At 39.0% G+C, this 22,430-nt stretch overlaps 1 protein-coding gene across 1 annotated transcript in view; it reads right to left on the bottom strand.

The window, feature by feature from the left end:
- Positions 1–4,427: 4,427 nt before the first annotated feature.
- The window catches only part of LOC140554335 (uncharacterized), a 60,282-nt gene continuing 42,279 nt past the window's right edge, over positions 4,428–22,430 (bottom strand). Inside the window, exons 63-101 of the mRNA XM_072677219.1 lie at positions 22,314–22,375; positions 22,107–22,207; positions 21,928–22,000; positions 21,681–21,835; positions 21,163–21,284; positions 20,001–20,062; positions 19,794–19,894; positions 19,615–19,687; positions 19,368–19,522; positions 18,787–18,971; positions 17,690–17,751; positions 17,057–17,211; positions 16,539–16,660; positions 15,377–15,438; positions 15,170–15,270; positions 14,991–15,063; positions 14,744–14,898; positions 14,163–14,347; positions 13,064–13,125; positions 12,431–12,585; positions 11,913–12,034; positions 10,754–10,815; positions 10,547–10,647; positions 10,368–10,440; positions 10,121–10,275; positions 9,540–9,724; positions 8,442–8,503; positions 8,235–8,335; positions 8,056–8,128; positions 7,809–7,963; positions 7,417–7,538; positions 7,254–7,315; positions 7,066–7,166; positions 6,914–6,953; positions 6,451–6,629; positions 5,299–5,420; positions 5,109–5,170; positions 4,769–5,030; positions 4,428–4,523 (exon numbers count right to left, since the gene is read on the bottom strand). Of these exons, the coding sequence (XP_072533320.1) occupies positions 4,428–4,523; positions 4,769–5,030; positions 5,109–5,170; positions 5,299–5,420; positions 6,451–6,629; positions 6,914–6,953; positions 7,066–7,166; positions 7,254–7,315; positions 7,417–7,538; positions 7,809–7,963; positions 8,056–8,128; positions 8,235–8,335; positions 8,442–8,503; positions 9,540–9,724; positions 10,121–10,275; positions 10,368–10,440; positions 10,547–10,647; positions 10,754–10,815; positions 11,913–12,034; positions 12,431–12,585; positions 13,064–13,125; positions 14,163–14,347; positions 14,744–14,898; positions 14,991–15,063; positions 15,170–15,270; positions 15,377–15,438; positions 16,539–16,660; positions 17,057–17,211; positions 17,690–17,751; positions 18,787–18,971; positions 19,368–19,522; positions 19,615–19,687; positions 19,794–19,894; positions 20,001–20,062; positions 21,163–21,284; positions 21,681–21,835; positions 21,928–22,000; positions 22,107–22,207; positions 22,314–22,375 (4,356 nt within the window). The remainder of the gene's footprint in view (positions 4,524–4,768; positions 5,031–5,108; positions 5,171–5,298; positions 5,421–6,450; positions 6,630–6,913; positions 6,954–7,065; positions 7,167–7,253; positions 7,316–7,416; positions 7,539–7,808; positions 7,964–8,055; positions 8,129–8,234; positions 8,336–8,441; positions 8,504–9,539; positions 9,725–10,120; positions 10,276–10,367; positions 10,441–10,546; positions 10,648–10,753; positions 10,816–11,912; positions 12,035–12,430; positions 12,586–13,063; positions 13,126–14,162; positions 14,348–14,743; positions 14,899–14,990; positions 15,064–15,169; positions 15,271–15,376; positions 15,439–16,538; positions 16,661–17,056; positions 17,212–17,689; positions 17,752–18,786; positions 18,972–19,367; positions 19,523–19,614; positions 19,688–19,793; positions 19,895–20,000; positions 20,063–21,162; positions 21,285–21,680; positions 21,836–21,927; positions 22,001–22,106; positions 22,208–22,313; positions 22,376–22,430) is intronic.

Raw genomic sequence — 22,430 nt, 5'->3', positions numbered from 1 at the left:
ATGTAAATAATAGTGGTCCTAAGGTTGATCGAAGGGTATTTTCTAGATCGTTTGTTAATTTAACTTGCTCCGTTTGGTCTGACCAAGCTAAGCTAAGGTTGATAGGGGTGGGAGGTTTTTAGTAAACTGTACAGCGGTCATTGTGGCTATTGTGTGCTTTAGACAGTGTTGGGGGGACGAATTTACATTTCGCCTAAGATGTAGCTCAAAGGAGATTAGATAATGATCTGATATTACTGAGCTTTGAGGTAGAATATTTAGCTGATCAATGCTAACACCCAGGGTCAGGACTAAATCTAGGGTATGATTACAGTAATGTGTGGGTCCAGTTACGTTTTGTATAATGCCAACAGAATCTAAAATTGATACAAACGCCTTTGTTAATGGATCGTCTGCTTTTTCGAAGTGAATATTAAAGTCTCCTACTATTATAACTTTGTCACTGCACACTGCCAAGTCTGCAGCAAAATCACTAAATTCTTTTAAACATTCAGAGTCGGGCCCTGGAGGCTTATAGATATTAATCAGTGTGAAAGCATTTTTATTAGTGTCTGGATTTGATATATTAATGTAGAGAATCTCAAAAGAAGTGCAGGTGTTACAGTGCTGTTGAATAATATCTAGTGTATTCTGGGAGATTATACATACTCCACCTCCTCTGCCTGATAATCTAGGGCTATGTACGTATTTATAGCCTGTGGGGGTGGCTTCATTTAGAGCTATATATTGATCAGGTCTAATCCAGGTTTCGGTTAGGCAAAAAACATCTAGTTTCTGAGCACATATAATTTCATTTACCATCACTGCTTTTGAGGTTAGTGATCTAATGTTAAGTAGACTGAACTTTAGGTCTGAGGTGCTGCTGTTATCGTTTGATTGCGAGATTTTAACACTGATTCATTTATTAAAACGAGCTGATCTAGATGTTCTCTGTTTGGCTTTAATTCAGGGCACAGACACAGTCTCAATACGGTGAAACCTGGGTGACACCTCAAAGCAGCTCTCAGACGGTGGGTTTAGCCAGTCTGTCTGTGGCCTGGTCTCGGCTCTGGATTGTCAGCAGTCCTTTACACTCCTCTGCCGACTAACTAGCAGACTATGCGCTATGCTGCACGAAAGTAAGGCAGCACCCTCCCGCGTGGGGTGGACACCATCCCTACCTAAAAAACCTGGCTTGCCCTCAAACTGTAACCAGTTATCTATGAAGCCCACATGATTTTCGGAACACCACTTGGACATCCAGCGGTTCAGCGCTGTGAGTCGGCTGTAGGACTCAGCGCCGTGCCTCATTGGGATGGGACCAGAGCAAATTACGGCATCGGACATCGTCTGGGCCAGTTTAACCACCTCTTTAATATTATCCTTCGTAACTTCTGACTGCCGCAGACGAATATCATTGGCCCCTACATGAATAACTATCCTCGAATATCTCCTGTTTGCTAGCCGCTTAAGGTCACTGCTGGAGCCCCTAAAGGACCAGCTATCTTCAGGTGTCGAACAATAGAGTCTCCTATTACCAGAGTTCTTTAAACAGGCTCCTCAGCCCCCGGGGCTGCTACCAGTGACTCTTTCACTGGTAACCCTAACCCTAACCCTAACCCTAAACCCTAACCCTAACCCTAACCTAACCTAACCTAACCCTAAACCCTAAACCCTAAACCCTAACCCTAACCCTAACCTAACCCTAACCCTAAACCCTAACCCTAACCCTAACCCTAACCCTAACCTAACCCTAACCCTAACCCTAACCCTTTGGCTCTCTATCCTTTAGTAACCCCATGATGCATACCTCTAACTGGTCCACCTTTTCCACCAGAGAGCTAACTAACTCACATTTAGTGCAAACACTATCATTATCACTAGCGGTGGGAAAAGGGTCTAGACTAAACATGCCACACTTCTCACACTCAGAAAGTCCAGAAACAGCCATAATAAAGTAGGAACTCACCGCCTGCAGTTGACTTGAAATAAACTGAAATAAACGTTGTTGTGGGGTACTCCGCTTTTTGTTTTGTCTTTTTGATAAACCTGTGGACTGTAAACACAATCTAAAAGCAGTTATGACGAAAAGCGCTAGAAAGTGATAGAAAGCAGAAAAAACAAGCTAAACACAGAGACAGTGATTCCTCCAAGGACCGGGGCTGGAGTCAGGATTTCACACAAGGGTTAGCTGCAAAGTCAGGGTGAGTGCTATGGTGTGGATTCCCCCTCACAAATGATCAGTTAAGTTTTCTGGACCTTATTTGATTTCTAAAAAAGTAAACCCCAAAATTCCTCCTTAGTTTATCTTCTGCTTATATCCTGCTCAGCTCTTTTGCTCCCTGCTCCTCCCAGTCTCAGGTTTGTTGTTTTTGCCATCTTGTTTGTCATATTCTGTTTTGTTCCTCATTCTGGCCTTTAGTTGCTGCACTTTGTTTTTTCATAGTACCTTATTTTGTGTTCTGTTGAGTTTAATAAACAATCTTGTTTAGTTCCATCTCTGCGAGTGTTCATCCCTTTTTTACACAGTGGATCATATTTAGGGCTGTTTTGTTCTTATAAGAACAGGTGCTTGGACCTACATACCACCAGGGCTTCCAGGTATCATTTGGGAGAATATAATGTTGTAATGTTGTAAGTATGAAAAAACAAAAAATAGTAATAGATAGCACCTTTCTCCTGATTAAAATCCTTCCTCCATCTTCTTATATGCTTCTTTCTGTTCAGGGTCACAGACGGTCAAAAATATAAGTAAATGAGCTGCATCTGAAACCTATTAAGTATTGTGTAAAACTCTCTCTTTATGTTGGATTTTTGACCAAACTGAGATGCAGAAGTAAAACAATAGTAAAAAAAAGTTTACTTTGAGAAATTGTTCTGTAATCAGTTACTTCATCAGTTTAAATTGGACTGACTGGTCACTTTAGGTCAGGGATGATCAGTCTTATCCACAAAGGACTACAGGTTCTCATTCTAACCACACATGACTCCTTCTCTTTATTCAGTCGGCCTCAGTGTTCAAACAGTGAGGTAAGCTCCTGCAGTGTTGGAATGAGAACCTGCTGCCTGGCCTACCAGGCCTTTATGGATGGACATTCCTGCTTTAGAATGATCAGAACAAGTTATTTGGAATGTCTTCCTTATTATTCCAACGTTATTGTATGAATTAGAACAAACAGTTCTGATCAAACTCTGTGTATAGTTGATGTTGTAAGAGTAAATAATTCACATTCTCTTCAGAGAGACACCTTTCTGTACATTTTAATTACTGTTTAGGTAAAGGTGCACGTATTTGTCACTGTACACTGTACACTGTGTCCTCCGCATTTAACCCATCTGGTAGTGAACACACACTCACACACACACTAGTGAACTAGGGGCAGTGACTACACACACACACCCAGAGTGGTGGGCAGCCAACTCCAGCGCCCGGGGAGCAGAGAGGGTAAAGGGCCTTGCTCAAGGGCCCAACAGTGGCAGCTTGCCGAGCCCGGGAATCGAACCCACAACCACTATTAATCTTCTAATTGCTGCTATTAACCATCATTATTCTTACCATTACTCCTGCTAAACATATCAGTGACAACTTATGAGATCTTGGACCCTCCGAATATTTCTTCCTCCAGTTTTTCTGTTACTGTAGCCTTTGGTTTTGTGTTTTATGCTTTTGCCTTATTTCTGGATTCCTGTAAAGCTTTTTTTTGTGACAACAACAGTTATAAAAAGTGCTAAATATAAAATCTGATTCAGTTTAGATTTTCTTTGCTTTCAATGTACTAAATTTAGTAAATAAATATAAAATATGATTAAAACATAAAGTTTGCTGTAAAGGAACTTATACTCAGAACATCAACAACATGTGCAGTTTAAACAAGGGTGCACAAACTTTTGCTAAAAAACTGTGTGTAAATTAATGCTGTTTTTACTTTCTATTCTTACATATCTTACATTTCTTGTTGTAGCGTGTTTTTAATGCCATATTATACTGATTACCTTCCCCCACTGTTTACTATTTCTCTCAAAGTTTTTTCATAAACAACAACAAGCTTTGCATGAATCATTGTTTTATTGATTTGATTTATTTATTTGATTTGAGTTGAACAGTTACATTTCTTGTTACCACTTGTATTTTTGTGTCTTTATACAGATTTTTACAACTGAACTGTTTCTTTTTATCTGAACAATAATTATGTAATTAGAGATACATTTGTGATTTTAATGAATGAATTATAATTTTTTAATATCATAGATTTCTCTTTACCTCAGAAAATAAATTAAAGCAAAAATATATGTTCTTTCAGCTTAGAAAAATAAATCTTTTATACTGTTTCAGTTAAGCTACATTAAAAGACCTTACAAACATTTACTCATGCTTAAAAAAATGAACCCCCCCCCCAAAAAAAAAAAAAAAATTCCAATGATTACATGTTTTTTTTATGGTGTGTTTTTTAAAAGAGTCCATTTCGTGTTGTGTACTGGACATTGTAGGATCTCCTTCTACTGTAGCGCCTTCTTATGGCAGCACAGCAACCACATAGCATACACTGAGAGAGAGGGAGACAGAGAAAAACCTTTTGATTAGTTTCATTGATGTTTAATTACAAGGCATTTTGGAGCATTTCTATTGGTCCATTTGTTATTAAGAGTTTTTAAAATTACATTAAAGAAAGGAAACTAACAAACCTGGAGATTTTAGGTTTTGTTCTGACAATGATGATCTGTTTGGTGCTGACTGTGTTCATAAGCAGGACATTGCAAATAGATTTAAAAGTGTTTTAGTGTTACTTACACCAATTATAATCCACAAGGGTACAAGAATGATGGCTATCCCACAGGGGATGATGATGGCCAGTGCCCATCCAGGAAACCCTCCTCCAGTGCTGTTTGTGTGGGGTGTGGCTTGAACAGTGGTACTGAGGACTGTGGGCTGAGGGGTGGTGGAAGCCAGACCACTAACTTTGAGAATTTCCTCAAGAAATCCACTTGGGGTCTTGATATCCCCCTCCACAAAGACATACTCTGAGTCTGCCTGAATTACAGTGTAATTACCACTAAAAAAGGAAAAAGAGAAGTAAGTAATTATTTCTCTCTATATATAAATGAATACTAACTGTGGAGAGAACACTTACGTGTAGTTTGCCACTGGGAAGACAAACTGTGAAGCATTTTTGGAGTTCAATATTTTGTTTAGCTGAAAGAGAATGAACAGATTAAATACAGAATAAATATAAATCAAGTGACAAATACAACAAATGTATTTTTTTTATTATTATTTATTAATTATTTTTATATTTCTTTCATTCAGAATATTCCCCTCACCAGGCTGTTGACAGTGTTCTGAATTGCAATATACGTTTCATTCCTCATTTGAGTGTCTGGAGACATGTTCACATTGCTGATTTTGAAACCAAAGCTAATACGGTAGGAGTTGTTACCCGTTTCTAAAATGATGATGGAAAAAAACACAGGATTATAAACAAAAGCTGAAATAAACATTATTTTTAAAATGAAAAAAAAATTAACAATAAAACTTGAGAGCAATTTTTGCTGGTTGTTACTGTCAGGCCCTCGATATCGCACCCTCCCCCGGGGCGATCCCGAGCCGCTGCCCACAGGCCCATTTAAGGACTTCCTGGCTGTTTGTGTTCATTCACTGTTCATGACTTGAACCTGGGACTGGGAGCCATGAATTGAACCTCATTGTATCCCTGGATCTCCAGGGATCTCCTTTACTCCCCAAGTATTGGTGGCGTGTTTAGTTTGGCAAGTGATTCGTTCTTAGTCAAGCGATACCACAGTCTGGCAAGCGTGTTATGTTTGCTTCCTGCTCAGGCGACCCCAGTTCTAGGCAGGTGCTGCTTACTCAGGTTTGGCTTGCCTCATTTTCTAGTCAGGCAGCTGGCCCCGTAGGTTCACAGAGCGCAGCTCTGGATCTACTGTTCTGTTATTAGTCAAGAGATATAGTCTGGTTCAAGAGGCAAGCGTGTTACGTTCGCTTCCTGCGCATGCTCCTAGGCGACCCCGGCTCGAAGCAGTCGCTACATACCCAGGTCAGGTTATCTAGTCATGCAGCTGGCTGCTCAGCTACCCCTGTATGTTCACAGAGCGCGGCCCTGGATCTAGTTTAGTGCTACCCCTGTTTGTATACAGAGCGCGGCTCTGTCCTTAGTTCGTTATTGCCCAAGTGAGGCTTTCAGTTTAGTCCCCTTTTTAGATCACCCCCCTCGTTATTCTCTCGTTCAGCTCCCTGCTTCTCCCAGTCCCAGGTTTGTTATGTTCGCCATCTTGTTTGCCACAGTCTGTTGTGTTCTTTGTTTTGACCCTTAGTTGCTGCACCTGGTTTACTCTTAGTACCTTGTTTGTGTTCTGTTAAGTTAATGAATGTTCTTGCCTTGCTGAAGACACAATAGTACGTTGTAGAACATCCACACTTTATACTACAAAATTAACATCATGAAAACAAAAACTTACTCTGAAAGGTGATGTTCTGGATGCTCACTGGGTTGTTCAGTTTTTGCATTCTGATATTTTGCCTCATTCTAATGCTGGAATCCAGCAGAGAATTGGCAGCTTTAAGGATGTCAGCTTCAGTGGGTAAAATGGTCACGTTCTTAAAGACCAGGTGAATATAAATCAGTACGGTTCCCAGTCTGAAACATCACAGAATTTTTAGAGGAAGAAACACGGATGAAAAGAGCAGCTTTTCTAACTTGCAGTGAAAGTCAAGGTATAAAGATATTATTTCAAGTCATTTTTGAGCATTTCCATTGGTATATTCATTATAGAATTCAGACAAAATAAAGATAAAATATAAAGATTCAATATTCAAATTATAAAAAAAAAGAAAAAGGACACAAAACAACTAAAGTGACAATATGTAAGAATATGTACATATTTAAATGTTAAATTAATATTTAATATGCATTGCACTTACAGACTTGGGGCTGTAGAAGTCTCCAGAGTTGTGGTTGCTGTGGCAGTTGTAGTTGTTGTCAAAACTACAAAAATATTGCTTGCAAGATGTTAACAAAAACATGCCAAGTAATGTGAAACTGAAAAACAATTAAAGACTAATAGCAGAAATAAACATACCATTTGCAATCAGACTTAGGAAACTGGTTGGTTTTTTAATATCCCCTTCTTGAAAACTGTAAAGAACATCTCCAAGAATTTGATCAGATGTGCCCCTGAAAAATGTAAGTTATCAGGAATCAGATTATAAGTTGCTTCATATCGGTTTGTAATTTAAGAACTGAATCAATTTTAATACATACGTGAAACTAGTTGTTTGAGGAATAAAATTATCAATGCTTGGATCATTAAGGATTGTGTTCAGCTGAAGAAACAAAAAAGACATGTAAAGATACCCATTATAAGAGGAGTGTTATTTAAATATTAGCTAGAAACACAAATTTTTTAAAGCGTGAACAGACTCACCGCTGCGTTGATGGAGTTCTGCACATGGATGTAGGTGCTGTTCCTGAGGTCAGGGCTCTCTGGCATGCTGACATTACTGACGCTAAATGTAAAGATGACCACAAAGGAGGTGTCTGAAATTTCTGTAGAATACAAAAAGTGTCTTTTAGTCTTTTAACACAGATTTCAAAAAGGTGCAATAACTGTCTGAATAGACGTGGATAAGGACTTCTAAGTCATGTGGTGACTGTGGTCATTGAAAACCAGATTATGGCTAAAATGTTAAATAATACAGTCCAAACTCTATATACAAAAAATGTTCCCTAAATGCTGAACATTATAAACTGCTAAGTTAACTATAAATTGGGGAATGAATTGGGATATTCAAATATCAGGTATAATGAAAAACATACTCTCATAGGTGATGTTCAGTACTTTAGTAGAACTGGTAAGGTTTGGGGATCGAGAGTTGAGCAGAGTTCCGGCCACACTGAGGACCAAACTCTCACTGGGGACGGGAGATGAGGAGTTGAACCCCAGCCTGCTGTGAACCACCGCAGTACCAGATCTGGAGGAATGAAAAAATTGTGGATTCTTTTTTAGTAAAGTGTTTTAACACCTGAATATCTGTTCAAGGTAAAACTCATAAACACAACATACATTTTGGAGGATGTTGTGGAAGAGGTCTCCAGCAGTTTGGTTGTAGTTGCAGGAGAAACTGTTGTAGATGCAGCTAAGAGATAAAAAGACATGAAGGTAAGTCTATTCAAAGCACTGGGTGGGATTCTAAAACAACATAACCAAACCAGGCACTGGCAGGACATTGTTCCTTAACATACCAGTTTGTGTTTGAAGGTTACTGAGGAAGCTGATTGGAGTGTGTTTATCTCCATCTTGGAAGCCGTATTCCATGCTTCCTTCAACCTGGTTTGCTGAAGTTCTACCAATGGAAATGGAAGTGTAAGTTAGTGTTGATATCAGTTGTTGCGTGATAACAAGGACGGGAAGTGATTCTGGAAGTAAAATAAATGCTGTGGTCAGCTTACGTGAAGACAGAGCTCTTGGGTTCAAATGGTTCTGCATCAGGTTCATTCAGAAGGGTGTTTAGCTGGAGACCAACACAAAGATTTTGAAATTTAATCACACATAATATGAAGTCTCATTGCACCCTTTTGAACCCATCAGTTACTGATTTCTTGTTAAAAAGCTTTTCAAACTTATTTACAACTGGGCACTTTAAATAGTAGCTACAGTAGCACCGCCTTCAATGTCAAATGAAGTTTCAGAGTTGATTAAATGTCTCACAACTGATTGGATATTGAATTTGGGAACAAATGCCACATGTTTTAAGATTTACTACAGCATAAAACCTCCTGTCATTTTTATGCAGTTTGGGTAAGTTCTAGGATTGAAGCGGGTTGAATTTAGAGAAGTTCGATCCAGAACTATTTTTTCCAGTATTTTTCACTTCAAAACAGCTCCATACTCCAGCAATTTGGGTGTTTTCTTAAGTTCTGAAAATGTTACTCTTTGTTGCCATAACAAGAACTTAATGCCATAACATATCATTGATAAGGGATTTGAACTGGATCAGGATTAATTCAGTCAACATTAATAAATATAACATGTCTGGATCAGCTCTGGATGTAAAATGTCTGCATCAGGATCAAAGCAGTTATTTCTATGTTATAATGTGTTTGGATAGGCTTTACACCCACTCCTTTAGGTCAGATTAGGACATCTAGAAGGTTTACAGTTTGGTTGGAAAGAAAAGTGTACCATATCAACTGATAGTTCAATCATTTTAAATGTGTTCATTAAAAAAAATAAGAAGTTTTAAATCATTTCCAACTGGACAGACACAATACTAGGAACAACATCCAACCTTTCCAATTTTACGTTTCAGGCTTGATTCCCCTGATTACACCTGACTGTAAGTAGACATTTGTAAACACCTCACAAAGTTCCAGGATATATAACACAAAACCTTCTGATTGGAAGAGTATGATTTTTGGACAGCTCATCTCTGACAGCCCTGTATGACCCAGCTGTAAAAGACCTGAGTCAATATGATGGGTTTAACAGTGAGCTGATGCTTTGAATCTAGTGTGTAAGAGTTGGGAAAACACTCAACTCTGCAGTACCGGGTTCTCCCTACAGGGGCTCTGAGATTCACTGCTATAGGACAGGTGGTAATACGGACTCACCGCTGTGGTGATGGAGTTCTGCACTTGGATGTAGGTGCTGTTCCTGAGGTCAGGGCTTTCTGGCATGCTGACATTACTGAGGCTAAATGTAAAGATGACCACATAGAAGGCGTCCGTCTTTTCTGTGGAATAAATCAATTGATTTTTAGGATTTTGGAACAAAGTACAAATTTCAAATGAGTAGGATACCACTGTGGAGAGCTGTAGGTAAGGATTGTTTAATAGGTTGTTCCACCAATCATGATTCAAGTTGTTTATTTTTGACAATGACTCTGATCTGATCTCTAACCTGATATAACTGTGGTCATACTGAGTCTGTTTCATCTTTGATTTTTTCAAATTCTTCCATAGTGAAGATACGTTCATTTATTCCCAGAATCTGAAAATGCGTCTGTTGGTCTTAAATTGTAGATAGCGCTTTTTAGCACCTCTATGACAGTGGAATTATCAGGTCATAACAAGGTCAGATAGCCTCTCCAAAGGATCTGAAAGGAATTCAGGAAGAAAGACAAACATACTCTCATAGGTGATGTTCAGTACTTTAGTAGAACTGGTAAGGTTTGGGGATCGAGAGTTGAGCAGAGTTCCGGCCACACTGAGGACCAAACTCTCACTGGGGACGGGAGATGAGGAGTTGAACCCCAGCCTGCTGTGAACCACCGCAGTACCAGATCTGGAGGAATGAAAAAAATGTGGATTATTTTTTAGTAAAGTGTTTTAACACCTGAATATCTGTTCAAGGTAAAACTCATAAACACAACATACATTTTGGAGGATGTTGTGGAAGAGGTCTCCAGCAGTTTGGTTGTAGTTGCTGGAGAAACTGTTGTAGATGCAGCTAAGAGATAAGAAGACATGAAGGTAAGTCTATTCAAAGCACTGGGTGGTATTCTAAAACAACATAACCAAACCAGGCACTGGCAGGACATTGTTCCTTAACATACCAGTTTGTGTTTGAAGGTTACTGAGGAAGCTGATTGGAGTGTGTTTATCTCCATCTTGGAAGCTGTATTCCATGCTTCCTTCAACCTGGTTTGCTGAAGTTCTACCAATGGAAATGGAAGTGTAAGTTAGTGTTGATATCAGTTGTTGCGTGATAACAAGGACGGGAAGTGATTCTGGAAGTAAAATAAATGCTGTGGTCAGCTTACGTGAAGACAGAGCTCTTGGGTTCAAATGGTTCTGCATCAGGTTCATTCAGAAGGGTGTTTAGCTGGAGACCAACACAAAGATTTTGAGATTTAATCACACATAATATGAAGTCTCATTGCACCCTTTTGAAACCATCAGTTACTGATTTCTTGTTAAAAAGCTTTTCAAACTTATTTACAACTGGGCACTTTAAATAGTAGCTACAGTAGCACCGCCTTCAATGTCAAATGAAGTTTCAGAGTTGATTAAATGTCTCACAACTGATTGGATATTGAATTTGGGAACAAATGCCACATGTTTTAAGATTTACTACAGCATAAAACCTCCTGTCATTTTTATGCAGTTTGGGTAAGTTCTAGGATTGAAGCGGGTTGAATTTAGAGAAGTTCGATCCAGAACTATTTTTTCCAGTATTTTTCACTTCAAAACAGCTCCATACTCCAGCAATTTGGGTGTTTTCTTAAGTTCTGAAAATGTTACTCTTTGTTGCCATAACAAGAACTTAATGCCATAACATATCATTGATAAGGGATTTGAACTGGATCAGGATTAATTCAGTCAACATGAAAAAATATAACATGTCTGGATCAGCTCTGGATGTAAAATGTCTGCATCAGGATCAAAGCAGTTATTTCTATGTTATAATGTGTTTGGATAGGCTTTACACCCACTCCTTTAGGTCAGATTAGGACATCTAGAAGGTTTACAGTTTGGTTGGAAAGAAAAGTGTACCATATCAACTGATAGTTCAATCATTTTAAATGTGTTCATTAAAAAAAAGAAGAAGTTTTAAATCATTTCCAACTGGACAGACACAATACTAGGAACAACATCCAACCTTTCCAATTTTACGTTTCAGGCTTGATTCCCCTGATTACACCTGACTGTAAGTAGACATTTGTAAACACCTCACAAAGTTCCAGGATATATAACACAAAACCTTCTGATTGGAAGAGTATGATTTTTGGACAGCTCATCTCTGACAGCCCTGTATGACCCAGCTGTAAAAGACCTGAGTCAATGATGGGTTTAACAGTGAGCTGATGCTTTGAATCTAGTGTGTAAGAGTTGGGAAAACACTCAACTCTGCAGTACCGGGTTCTCCCTACAGGGGCTCTGAGATTCACTGCTAAAGGACAGGTGGTAATACGGACTCACCGCTGTGGTGATGGAGTTCTGCACTTGGATGTAGGTGCTGTTCCTGAGGTCAGGGCTTTCTGGCATGCTGACATTACTGAGGCTAAATGTAAAGATGACCACATAGAAGGCGTCCGTCTTTTCTGTGGAATAAATCAATTGATTTTTAGGATTTTGGAACAAAGTACAAATTTCAAATGAGTAGGATACCACTGTGGAGAGCTGTAGGTAAGGATTGTTTAATAGGTTGTTCCACCAATCATGATTCAAGTTGTTTATTTTTGACAATGACTCTGATCTGATCTCTGACCTGATATAACTGTGGTCATACTGAGTCTGTTTCATCTTTGATTTTTTCAAATTCTTCCATAGTGAAGATACGTTCATTTATTCCCAGAATCTGAAAATGCGTCTGTTGGTCTTAAATTGTAGATAGCGCTTTTTAGCACCTCTATGACAGTGGAATTATCAGGTCATAACAAGGTCAGATAGCCTCTCCAAAGGATCTGAAAGGAATTCAGGAAGAAAGACAAACATACTCTCATAGGTGATGTTCAGTACTTTAGTAGAACTGGTAAGGTTTGGGGATCGAGAGTTGAGCAGAGTTCCGGCAACACTGAGGACCAAACTCTCACTGGGGACGGGAGATGAGGAGTTGAACCCCAGCCTGCTGTGAACCACCGCAGTACCAGATCTGGAGGAATGAAAAAATTGTGGATTCTTTTTTAGTAAAGTGTTTTAACACCTGAATATCTGTTCAAGGTAAAACTCATAAACACAACATACATTTTGGAGGATGTTGTGGAAGAGGTCTCCAGCAGTTTGGTTGTAGTTGCTGGAGAAACTGTTGTAGATGCAGCTAAGAGATAAGAAGACATGAAGGTAAGTCTATTCAAAGCACTGGGTGGTATTCTAAAACAACATAACCAAACCAGGCACTGGCAGGACATTGTTCCTTAACATACCAGTTTGTGTTTGAAGGTTACTGAGGAAGCTGATTGGAGTGTGTTTATCTCCATCTTGGAAGCTGTATTCCATGCTTCCTTCAACCTGGTTTGCTGAAGTTCTACCAATGGAAATGGAAGTGTAAGTTAGTGTTGATATCAGTTGTTGCGTGATAACAAGGACGGGAAGTGATTCTGGAAGTAAAATAAATGCTGTGGTCAGCTTACGTGAAGACAGAGCTCTTGGGTTCAAATGGTTCTGCATCAGGTTCATTCAGAAGGGTGTTTAGCTGGAGACCAACACAAAGATTTTGAGATTTAATCACACATAATATGAAGTCTCATTGCACCCTTTTGAAACCATCAGTTACTGATTTCTTGTTAAAAAGCTTTTCAAACTTATTTACAACTGGGCACTTTAAATAGTAGCTACAGTAGCACCGCCTTCAATGTCAAATGAAGTTTCAGAGTTGATTAAATGTCTCACAACTGATTGGATATTGAATTTGGGAACAAATGCCACATGTTTTAAGATTTACTACAGCATAAAACGTCCTGTCATTTTTATGCAGTTTGGGTAAGTTCTAGGATTGAAGCGGGTTGAATTTAGAGAAGTTCGATCCAGAACTATTTTTTCCAGTATTTTTCACTTCAAAACAGCTCCATACTCCAGCAATTTGGGTGTTTTCTTAAGTTCTGAAAATGTTACTCTTTGTTGCCATAACAAGAACTTAATGCCATAACATATCATTGATAAGGGATTTGAACTGGATCAGGATTAATTCAGTCAACATGAATAAATATAACATGTCTGGATCAGCTCTGGATGTAAAATATCTGCATCAGGATCAAAGCAGTTATTTCTATGTTATAATGTGTTTGGATAGGCTCTACACCCACTCCTTTAGGTCAGATTAGGACATCTAGAAGGTTTACAGTTTGGTTGGAAAGAAAAGTGTACCATATCAACTGATAGTTCAATCATTTTAAATGTGTTCATTAAAAAAAAAGAAGAAGTTTTAAATCATTTCCAACTGGACAGACACAATACTAGGAACAACATCCAACCTTTCCAATTTTACGTTTCAGGCTTGATTCCCCTGATTACACCTGACTGTAAGTAGACATTTGTAAACACCTCACAAAGTTCCAGGATATATAACACAAAACCTTCTGGTTGGAAGAGTATGATTTTTGGACAGCTCATCTCTGACAGCCCTGTATGACCCAGCTGTAAAAGACCTGAGTCAATATGATGGGTTTAACAGTGAGCTGATGCTTTGAATCTAGTGTGTAAGAGTTGGGAAAACACTCAACTCTGCAGTACCGGGTTCTCCCTACAGGGGCTCTGAGATTCACTGCTATAGGACAGGTGGTAATACGGACTCACCGCTGTGGTGATGGAGTTCTGCACTTGGATGTAGGTGCTGTTCCTGAGGTCAGGGCTTTCTGGCATGCTGACATTACTGAGGCTAAATGTAAAGATGACCACATAGAAGGCGTCCGTCTTTTCTGTGGAATAAATCAATTGATTTTTAGGATTTTGGAACAAAGTACAAATTTCAAATGAGTAGGATACCACTGTGGAGAGCTGTAGGTAAGGATTGTTTAATAGGTTGTTCCACCAATCATGATTCAAGTTGTTTATTTTTGACAATGACTCTGATCTGATCTCTGACCTGATATAACTGTGGTCATACTGAGTCTGTTTCATCTTTGATTTTTTCAAATTCTTCCATAGTGAAGATGCGTTCATTTATTCCCAGAATCTGAAAATGCGTCTGTTGGTCTTAAATTGTAGATAGCGCTTTTTAGCACCTCTATGACAGTGGAATTATCAGGTCATAACAAGGTCAGATAGCCTCTCCAAAGGATCTGAAAGGAATTCAGGAAGAAAGACAAACATACTCTCATAGGTGATGTTCAGTACTTTAGTAGAACTGGTAAGGTTTGGGGATCGAGAGTTGAGCAGAGTTCCGGCCACACTGAGGACCAAACTCTCACTGGGGACGGGAGATGAGGAGTTGAACCCCAGCCTGCTGTGAACCACCGCAGTACCAGATCTGGAGGAATGAAAAAAATGTGGAGTCTTTTTTAGTAAAGTGTTTTAACACCTGAATATCTGTTCAAGGTAAAACTCATAAACACAACATACATTTTGGAGGATGTTGTGGAAGAGGTCTCCAGCAGTTTGGTTGTAGTTGCTGGAGAAACTGTTGTAGATGCAGCTAAGAGATAAAAAGACATGAAGGTAAGTCTATTCAAAGCACTGGGTGGTATTCTAAAACAACATAACCAAACCAGGCACTGGCAGGACATTGTTCCTTAACATACCAGTTTGTGTTTGAAGGTTACTGAGGAAGCTGATTGGAGTGTGTTTATCTCCATCTTGGAAGCTGTATTCCATGCTTCCTTCAACCTGGTTTGCTGAAGTTCTACCAATGGAAATGGAAGTGTAAGTTAGTGTTGATATCAGTTGTTGCGTGATAACAAGGACGGGAAGTGATTCTGGAAGTAAAATAAATGCTGTGGTCAGCTTACGTGAAGACAGAGCTCTTGGGTTCAAATGGTTCTGCATCAGGTTCATTCAGAAGGGTGTTTAGCTGGAGACCAACACAAAGATTTTGAGATTTAATCACACATAATATGAAGTCTCATTGCACCCTTTTGAAACCATCAGTTACTGATTTCTTGTTAAAAAGCTTTTCAAACTTATTTACAACTGGGCACTTTAAATAGTAGCTACAGTAGCACCGCCTTCAATGTCAAATGAAGTTTCAGAGTTGATTAAATGTCTCACAACTGATTGGATATTGAATTTGGGAACAAATGCCACATGTTTTAAGATTTACTACAGCATAAAACCTCCTGTCATTTTTATGCAGTTTGGGTAAGTTCTAGGATTGAAGCGGGTTGAATTTAGAGAAGTTCGATCCAGAACTATTTTTTCCAGTATTTTTCACTTCAAAACAGCTCCATACTCCAGCAATTTGGGTGTTTTCTTAAGTTCTGAAAATGTTACTCTTTGTTGCCATAACAAGAACTTAATGCCATAACATATCATTGATAAGGGATTTGAACTGGATCAGGATTAATTCAGTCAACATGAATAAATATAACATGTCTGGATCAGCTCTGGATGTAAAATATCTGCATCAGGATCAAAGCAGTTATTTCTATGTTATAATGTGTTTGGATAGGCTCTACACCCACTCCTTTAGGTCAGATTAGGACATCTAGAAGGTTTACAGTTTGGTTGGAAAGAAAAGTGTACCATATCAACTGATAGTTCAATCATTTTAAATGTGTTCATTAAAAAAAAAGAAGAAGTTTTAAATCATTTCCAACTGGACAGACACAATACTAGGAACAACATCCAACCTTTCCAATTTTACGTTTCAGGCTTGATTCCCCTGATTACACCTGACTGTAAGTAGACATTTGTAAACACCTCACAAAGTTCCAGGATATATAACACAAAACCTTCTGGTTGGAAGAGTATGATTTTTGGACAGCTCATCTCTGACAGCCCTGTATGACCCAGCTGTAAAAGACCTGAGTCAATATGATGGGTTTAACAGTGAGCTGATGCTTTGAATCTAGTGTGTAAGAGTTGGGAAAACACTCAACTCTGCAGTACCGGGTTCTCCCTACAGGGGCTCTGAGATTCACTGCTATAGGACAGGTGGTAATACGGACTCACCGCTGTGGTGATGGAGTTCTGCACTTGGATGTAGGTGCTGTTCCTGAGGTCAGGGCTTTCTGGCATGCTGACATTACTGAGGCTAAATGTAAAGATGACCACATAGAAGGCGTCCGTCTTTTCTGTGGAATAAATCAATTGATTTTTAGGATTTTGGAACAAAGTACAAATTTCAAATGAGTAGGATACCACTGTGGAGAGCTGTAGGTAAGGATTGTTTAATAGGTTGTTCCACCAATCATGATTCAAGTTGTTTATTTTTGACAATGACTCTGATCTGATCTCTGACCTGATATAACTGTGGTCATACTGAGTCTGTTTCATCTTTGATTTTTTCAAATTCTTCCATAGTGAAGATGCGTTCATTTATTCCCAGAATCTGAAAATGCGTCTGTTGGTCTTAAATTGTAGATAGCGCTTTTTAGCACCTCTATGACAGTGGAATTATCAGGTCATAACAAGGTCAGATAGCCTCTCCAAAGGATCTGAAAGGAATTCAGGAAGAAAGACAAACATACTCTCATAGGTGATGTTCAGTACTTTAGTAGAACTGGTAAGGTTTGGGGATCGAGAGTTGAGCAGAGTTCCGGCCACACTGAGGACCAAACTCTCACTGGGGACGGGAGATGAGGAGTTGAACCCCAGCCTGCTGTGAACCACCGCAGTACCAGATCTGGAGGAATGAAAAAAATGTGGATTCTTTTTTAGTAAAGTGTTTTAACACCTGAATATCTGTTCAAGGTAAAACTCATAAACACAACATACATTTTGGAGGATGTTGTGGAAGAGGTCTCCAGCAGTTTGGTTGTAGTTGCTGGAGAAACTGTTGTAGATGCAGCTAAGAGATAAAAAGACATGAAGGTAAGTCTATTCAAAGCACTGGGTGGTATTCTAAAACAACATAACCAAACCAGGCACTGGCAGGACATTGTTCCTTAACATACCAGTTTGTGTTTGAAGGTTACTGAGGAAGCTGATTGGAGTGTGTTTATCTCCATCTTGGAAGCTGTATTCCATGCTTCCTTCAACCTGGTTTGCTGAAGTTCTACCAATGGAAATGGAAGTGTAAGTTAGTGTTGATATCAGTTGTTGCGTGATAACAAGGACGGGAAGTGATTCTGGAAGTAAAATAAATGCTGTGGTCAGCTTACGTGAAGACAGAGCTCTTGGGTTCAAATGGTTCTGCATCAGGTTCATTCAGAAGGGTGTTTAGCTGGAGACCAACACAAAGATTTTGAGATTTAATCACACATAATATGAAGTCTCATTGCACCCTTTTGAAACCATCAGTTACTGATTTCTTGTTAAAAAGCTTTTCAAACTTATTTACAACTGGGCACTTTAAATAGTAGCTACAGTAGCACCGCCTTCAATGTCAAATGAAGTTTCAGAGTTGATTAAATGTCTCACAACTGATTGGATATTGAATTTGGGAACAAATGCCACATGTTTTAAGATTTACTACAGCATAAAACGTCCTGTCATTTTTATGCAGTTTGGGTAAGTTCTAGGATTGAAGCGGGTTGAATTTAGAGAAGTTCGATCCAGAACTATTTTTTCCAGTATTTTTCACTTCAAAACAGCTCCATACTCCAGCAATTTGGGTGTTTTCTTAAGTTCTGAAAATGTTACTCTTTGTTGCCATAACAAGAACTTAATGCCATAACATATCATTGATAAGGGATTTGAACTGGATCAGGATTAATTCAGTCAACATGAATAAATATAACATGTCTGGATCAGCTCTGGATGTAAAATATCTGCATCAGGATCAAAGCAGTTATTTCTATGTTATAATGTGTTTGGATAGGCTCTACACCCACTCCTTTAGGTCAGATTAGTACATCTAGAAGGTTTACAGTTTGGTTGGAAAGAAAAGTGTACCATATCAACTGATAGTTCAATCATTTTAAATGTGTTCATTAAAAAAAGAAGAAGTTTTAAATCATTTCCAACTGGACAGACACAATACTAGGAACAGCATCCAACCTTTCCAATTTTACGTTTCAGGCTTTATTCCCCTGATTACACCTGACTGTAAGTAGACATTTGTAAACACCTCACAAAGTTCCAGGATATATAACACAAAACCTTCTGGTTGGAAGAGTATGATTTTTGGACAGCTCATCTCTGACAGCCCTGTATGACCCAGCTGTAAAAGGCCTGAGTCAATATGATGGGTTTAACAGTGAGCTGATGCTTTGAATCTAGTGTGTAAGAGTTGGGAAAACACTCAACTCTGCAGTACCGGGTTCTCCCTACAGGGGCTCTGAGATTCACTGCTATAGGACAGGTGGTAATACGGACTCACCGCTGTGGTGATGGAGTTCTGCACTTGGATGTAGGTGCTGTTCCTAAGGTCAGGGCTCTCTGGCATGCTGACATTACTGAGGCTAAATGTAAAGATGACCACATAGAAGGCGTCCGTCTTTTCTGTGGAATAAATCAATTGATTTTTAGGATTTTGGAACAAAGTACAAATTTCAAATGAGTAGGATACCACTGTGGAGAGCTGTAGGTAAGGATTGTTTAATAGGTTGTTCCACCAATCATGATTCAAGTTGTTTATTTTTGACAATGACTCTGATCTGATCTCTGACCTGATATAACTGTGGTCATACTGAGTCTGTTTCATCTTTGATTTTTTCAAATTCTTCCATAGTGAAGATGCGTTCATTTATTCCCAGAATCTGAAAATGCGTCTGTTGGTCTTAAATTGTAGAAAGCGCTTTTTAGCACCTCTATGACAGTGGAATTATCAGGTCATAACAAGGTCAGATAGCCTCTCCAAAGGATCTGAAAGGAATTCAGGAAGAAAGACAAACATACTCTCATAGGTGATGTTCAGTACTTTAGTAGAACTGGTAAGGTTTGGGGATCGAGAGTTGAGCAGAGTTCCGGCCACACTAAGGACCAAACTCTCACTGGGGACGGGAGATGAGGAGTTGAACCCCAGCCTGCTGTGAACCACCGCAGTACCAGATCTGGAGGAATGAAAAAAATGTGGATTCTTTTTTAGTAAAGTGTTTTAACACCTGAATATCTGTTCAAGGTAAAACTCATAAACACAACATACATTTTGGAGGATGTTGTGGAAGAGGTCTCCAGCAGTTTGGTTGTAGTTGCTGGAGAAACTGTTGTAGATGCAGCTAAGAGATAAAAAGACATGAAGGTAAGTCTATTCAAAGCACTGGGTGGTATTCTAAAAGAACATAACCAAACCAGGCACTGGCAGGACATTGTTCCTTAACATACCAGTTTGTGTTTGAAGGTTACTGAGGAAGCTGATTGGAGTGTGTTTATCTCCATCTTGGAAGCTGTATTCCATGCTTCCTTCAACCTGGTTTGCTGAAGTTCTACCAATGGAAATGGAAGTGTAAGTTAGTGTTGATATCAGTTGTTGCGTGATAACAAGGACGGGAAGTGATTCTGGAAGTAAAATAAATGCTGTGGTCAGCTTACGTGAAGACAGAGCTCTTGGGTTCAAATGGTTCTGCATCAGGTTCATTCAGAAGGGTGTTTAGCTGGAGACCAACACAAAGATTTTGAGATTTAATCACACATAATATGAAGTCTCATTGCACCCTTTTGAAACCATCAGTTACTGATTTCTTGTTAAAAAGCTTTTCAAACTTATTTACAACTGGGCACTTTAAATAGTAGCTACAGTAGCACCGCCTTCAATGTCAAATGAAGTTTCAGAGTTGATTAAATGTCTCACAACTGATTGGATATTGAATTTGGGAACAAATGCCACATGTTTTAAGATTTACTACAGCATAAAACCTCCTGTCATTTTTATGCAGTTTGGGTAAGTTCTAGGATTGAAGCGGGTTGAATTTAGAGAAGTTCGATCCAGAACTATTTTTTCCAGTATTTTTCACTTCAAAACAGCTCCATACTCCAGCAATTTGGGTGTTTTCTTAAGTTCTGAAAATGTTACTCTTTGTTGCCATAACAAGAACTTAATGCCATAACATATCATTGATAAGGGATTTGAACTGGATCAGGATTAATTCAGTCAACATGAATAAATATAACATGTCTGGATCAGCTCTGGATGTAAAATATCTGCATCAGGATCAAAGCAGTTATTTCTATGTTATAATGTGTTTGGATAGGCTCTACACCCACTCCTTTAGGTCAGATTAGGACATCTACAAGGTTTACAGTTTGGTTGGAAAGAAAAGTGTACCATATCAACTGATAGTTCAATCATTTTAAATGTGTTCATTAAAAAAAAAGAAGAAGTTTTAAATCATTTCCAACTGGACAGACACAATACTAGGAACAACATCCAACCTTTCCAATTTTACGTTTCAGGCTTGATTCCCCTGATTACACCTGACTGTAAGTAGACATTTGTAAACACCTCACAAAGTTCCAGGATATATAACACAAAACCTTCTGGTTGGAAGAGTATGATTTTTGGACAGCTCATCTCTGACAGCCCTGTATGACCCAGCTGTAAAAGACCTGAGTCAATATGATGGGTTTAACAGTGAGCTGATGCTTTGAATCTAGTGTGTAAGAGTTGGGAAAACACTCAACTCTGCAGTACCGGGTTCTCCCTAAAGGGGCTCTGAGATTCACTGCTATAGGACAGGTGGTAATACGGACTCACCGCTGTGGTGATGGAGTTCTGCACTTGGATGTAGGTGCTGTTCCTGAGGTCAGGGCTTTCTGGCATGCTGACATTACTGAGGCTAAATGTAAAGATGACCACATAGAAGGCGTCCGTCTTTTCTGTGGAATAAATCAATTGATTTTTAGGATTTTGGAACAAAGTACAAATTTCAAATGAGTAGGATACCACTGTGGAGAGCTGTAGGTAAGGATTGTTTAATAGGTTGTTCCACCAATCATGATTCAAGTTGTTTATTTTTGACAATGACTCTGATCTGATCTCTGACCTGATATAAATGTGGTCATACTGAGTCTGTTTCATCTTTGATTTTTTCAAATTCTTCCATAGTGAAGATGCGTTCATTTATTCCCAGAATCTGAAAATGCGTCTGTTGGTCTTAAATTGTAGATAGCGCTTTTTAGCACCTCTATGACAGTGGAATTATCAGGTCATAACAAGGTCAGATAGCCTCTCCAAAGGATCTGAAAGGAATTCAGGAAGAAAGACAAACATACTCTCATAGGTGATGTTCAGTACTTTAGTAGAACTGGTAAGGTTTGGGGATCGAGAGTTGAGCAGAGTTCCGGCAACACTAAGGACCAAACTCTCACTGGGGACGGGAGATGAGGAGTTGAACCCCAGCCTGCTGTGAACCACCGCAGTACCAGATCTGGAGGAATGAAAAAAATGTGGATTCTTTTTTAGTAAAGTGTTTTAACACCTGAATATCTGTTCAAGGTAAAACTCATAAACACAACATACATTTTGGAGGATGTTGTGGAAGAGGTCTCCAGCAGTTTGGTTGTAGTTGCAGGAGAAACTGTTGTAGATGCAGCTAAGAGATAAAAAGACATGAGCGTAAGTCTATTCAAAGCACTGGGTGGTATTCTAAAACAACATAACCAAACCAGGCACTGGCAGGACATTGTTCCTTAACATACCAGTTTGTGTTTGAAGGTTACTGAGGAAGCTGATTGGAGTGTGTTTATCTCCATCTTGGAAGCTGTATTCCATGCTTCCTTCAACCTGGTTTGCTGAAGTTCTACCAATGGAAATGGAAGTGTAAGTTAGTGTTGATATCAGTTGTTGCGTGATAACAAGGACGGGAAGTGATTCTGGAAGTAAAATAAATGCTGTGGTCAGCTTACGTGAAGACAGAGCTCTTGGGTTCAAATGGTTCTGCATCAGGTTCATTCAGAAGGGTGTTTAGCTGGAGACCAACACAAAGATTTTGAGATTTAATCACACATAATATGAAGTCTCAT

Source organism: Salminus brasiliensis, chromosome 4 (assembly GCF_030463535.1).
Source record: "Salminus brasiliensis chromosome 4, fSalBra1.hap2, whole genome shotgun sequence".
Lineage (NCBI taxonomy): Eukaryota > Metazoa > Chordata > Actinopteri > Characiformes > Bryconidae > Salminus > Salminus brasiliensis.
This window is presented reverse-complemented; position numbering and strand designations above follow the sequence as displayed.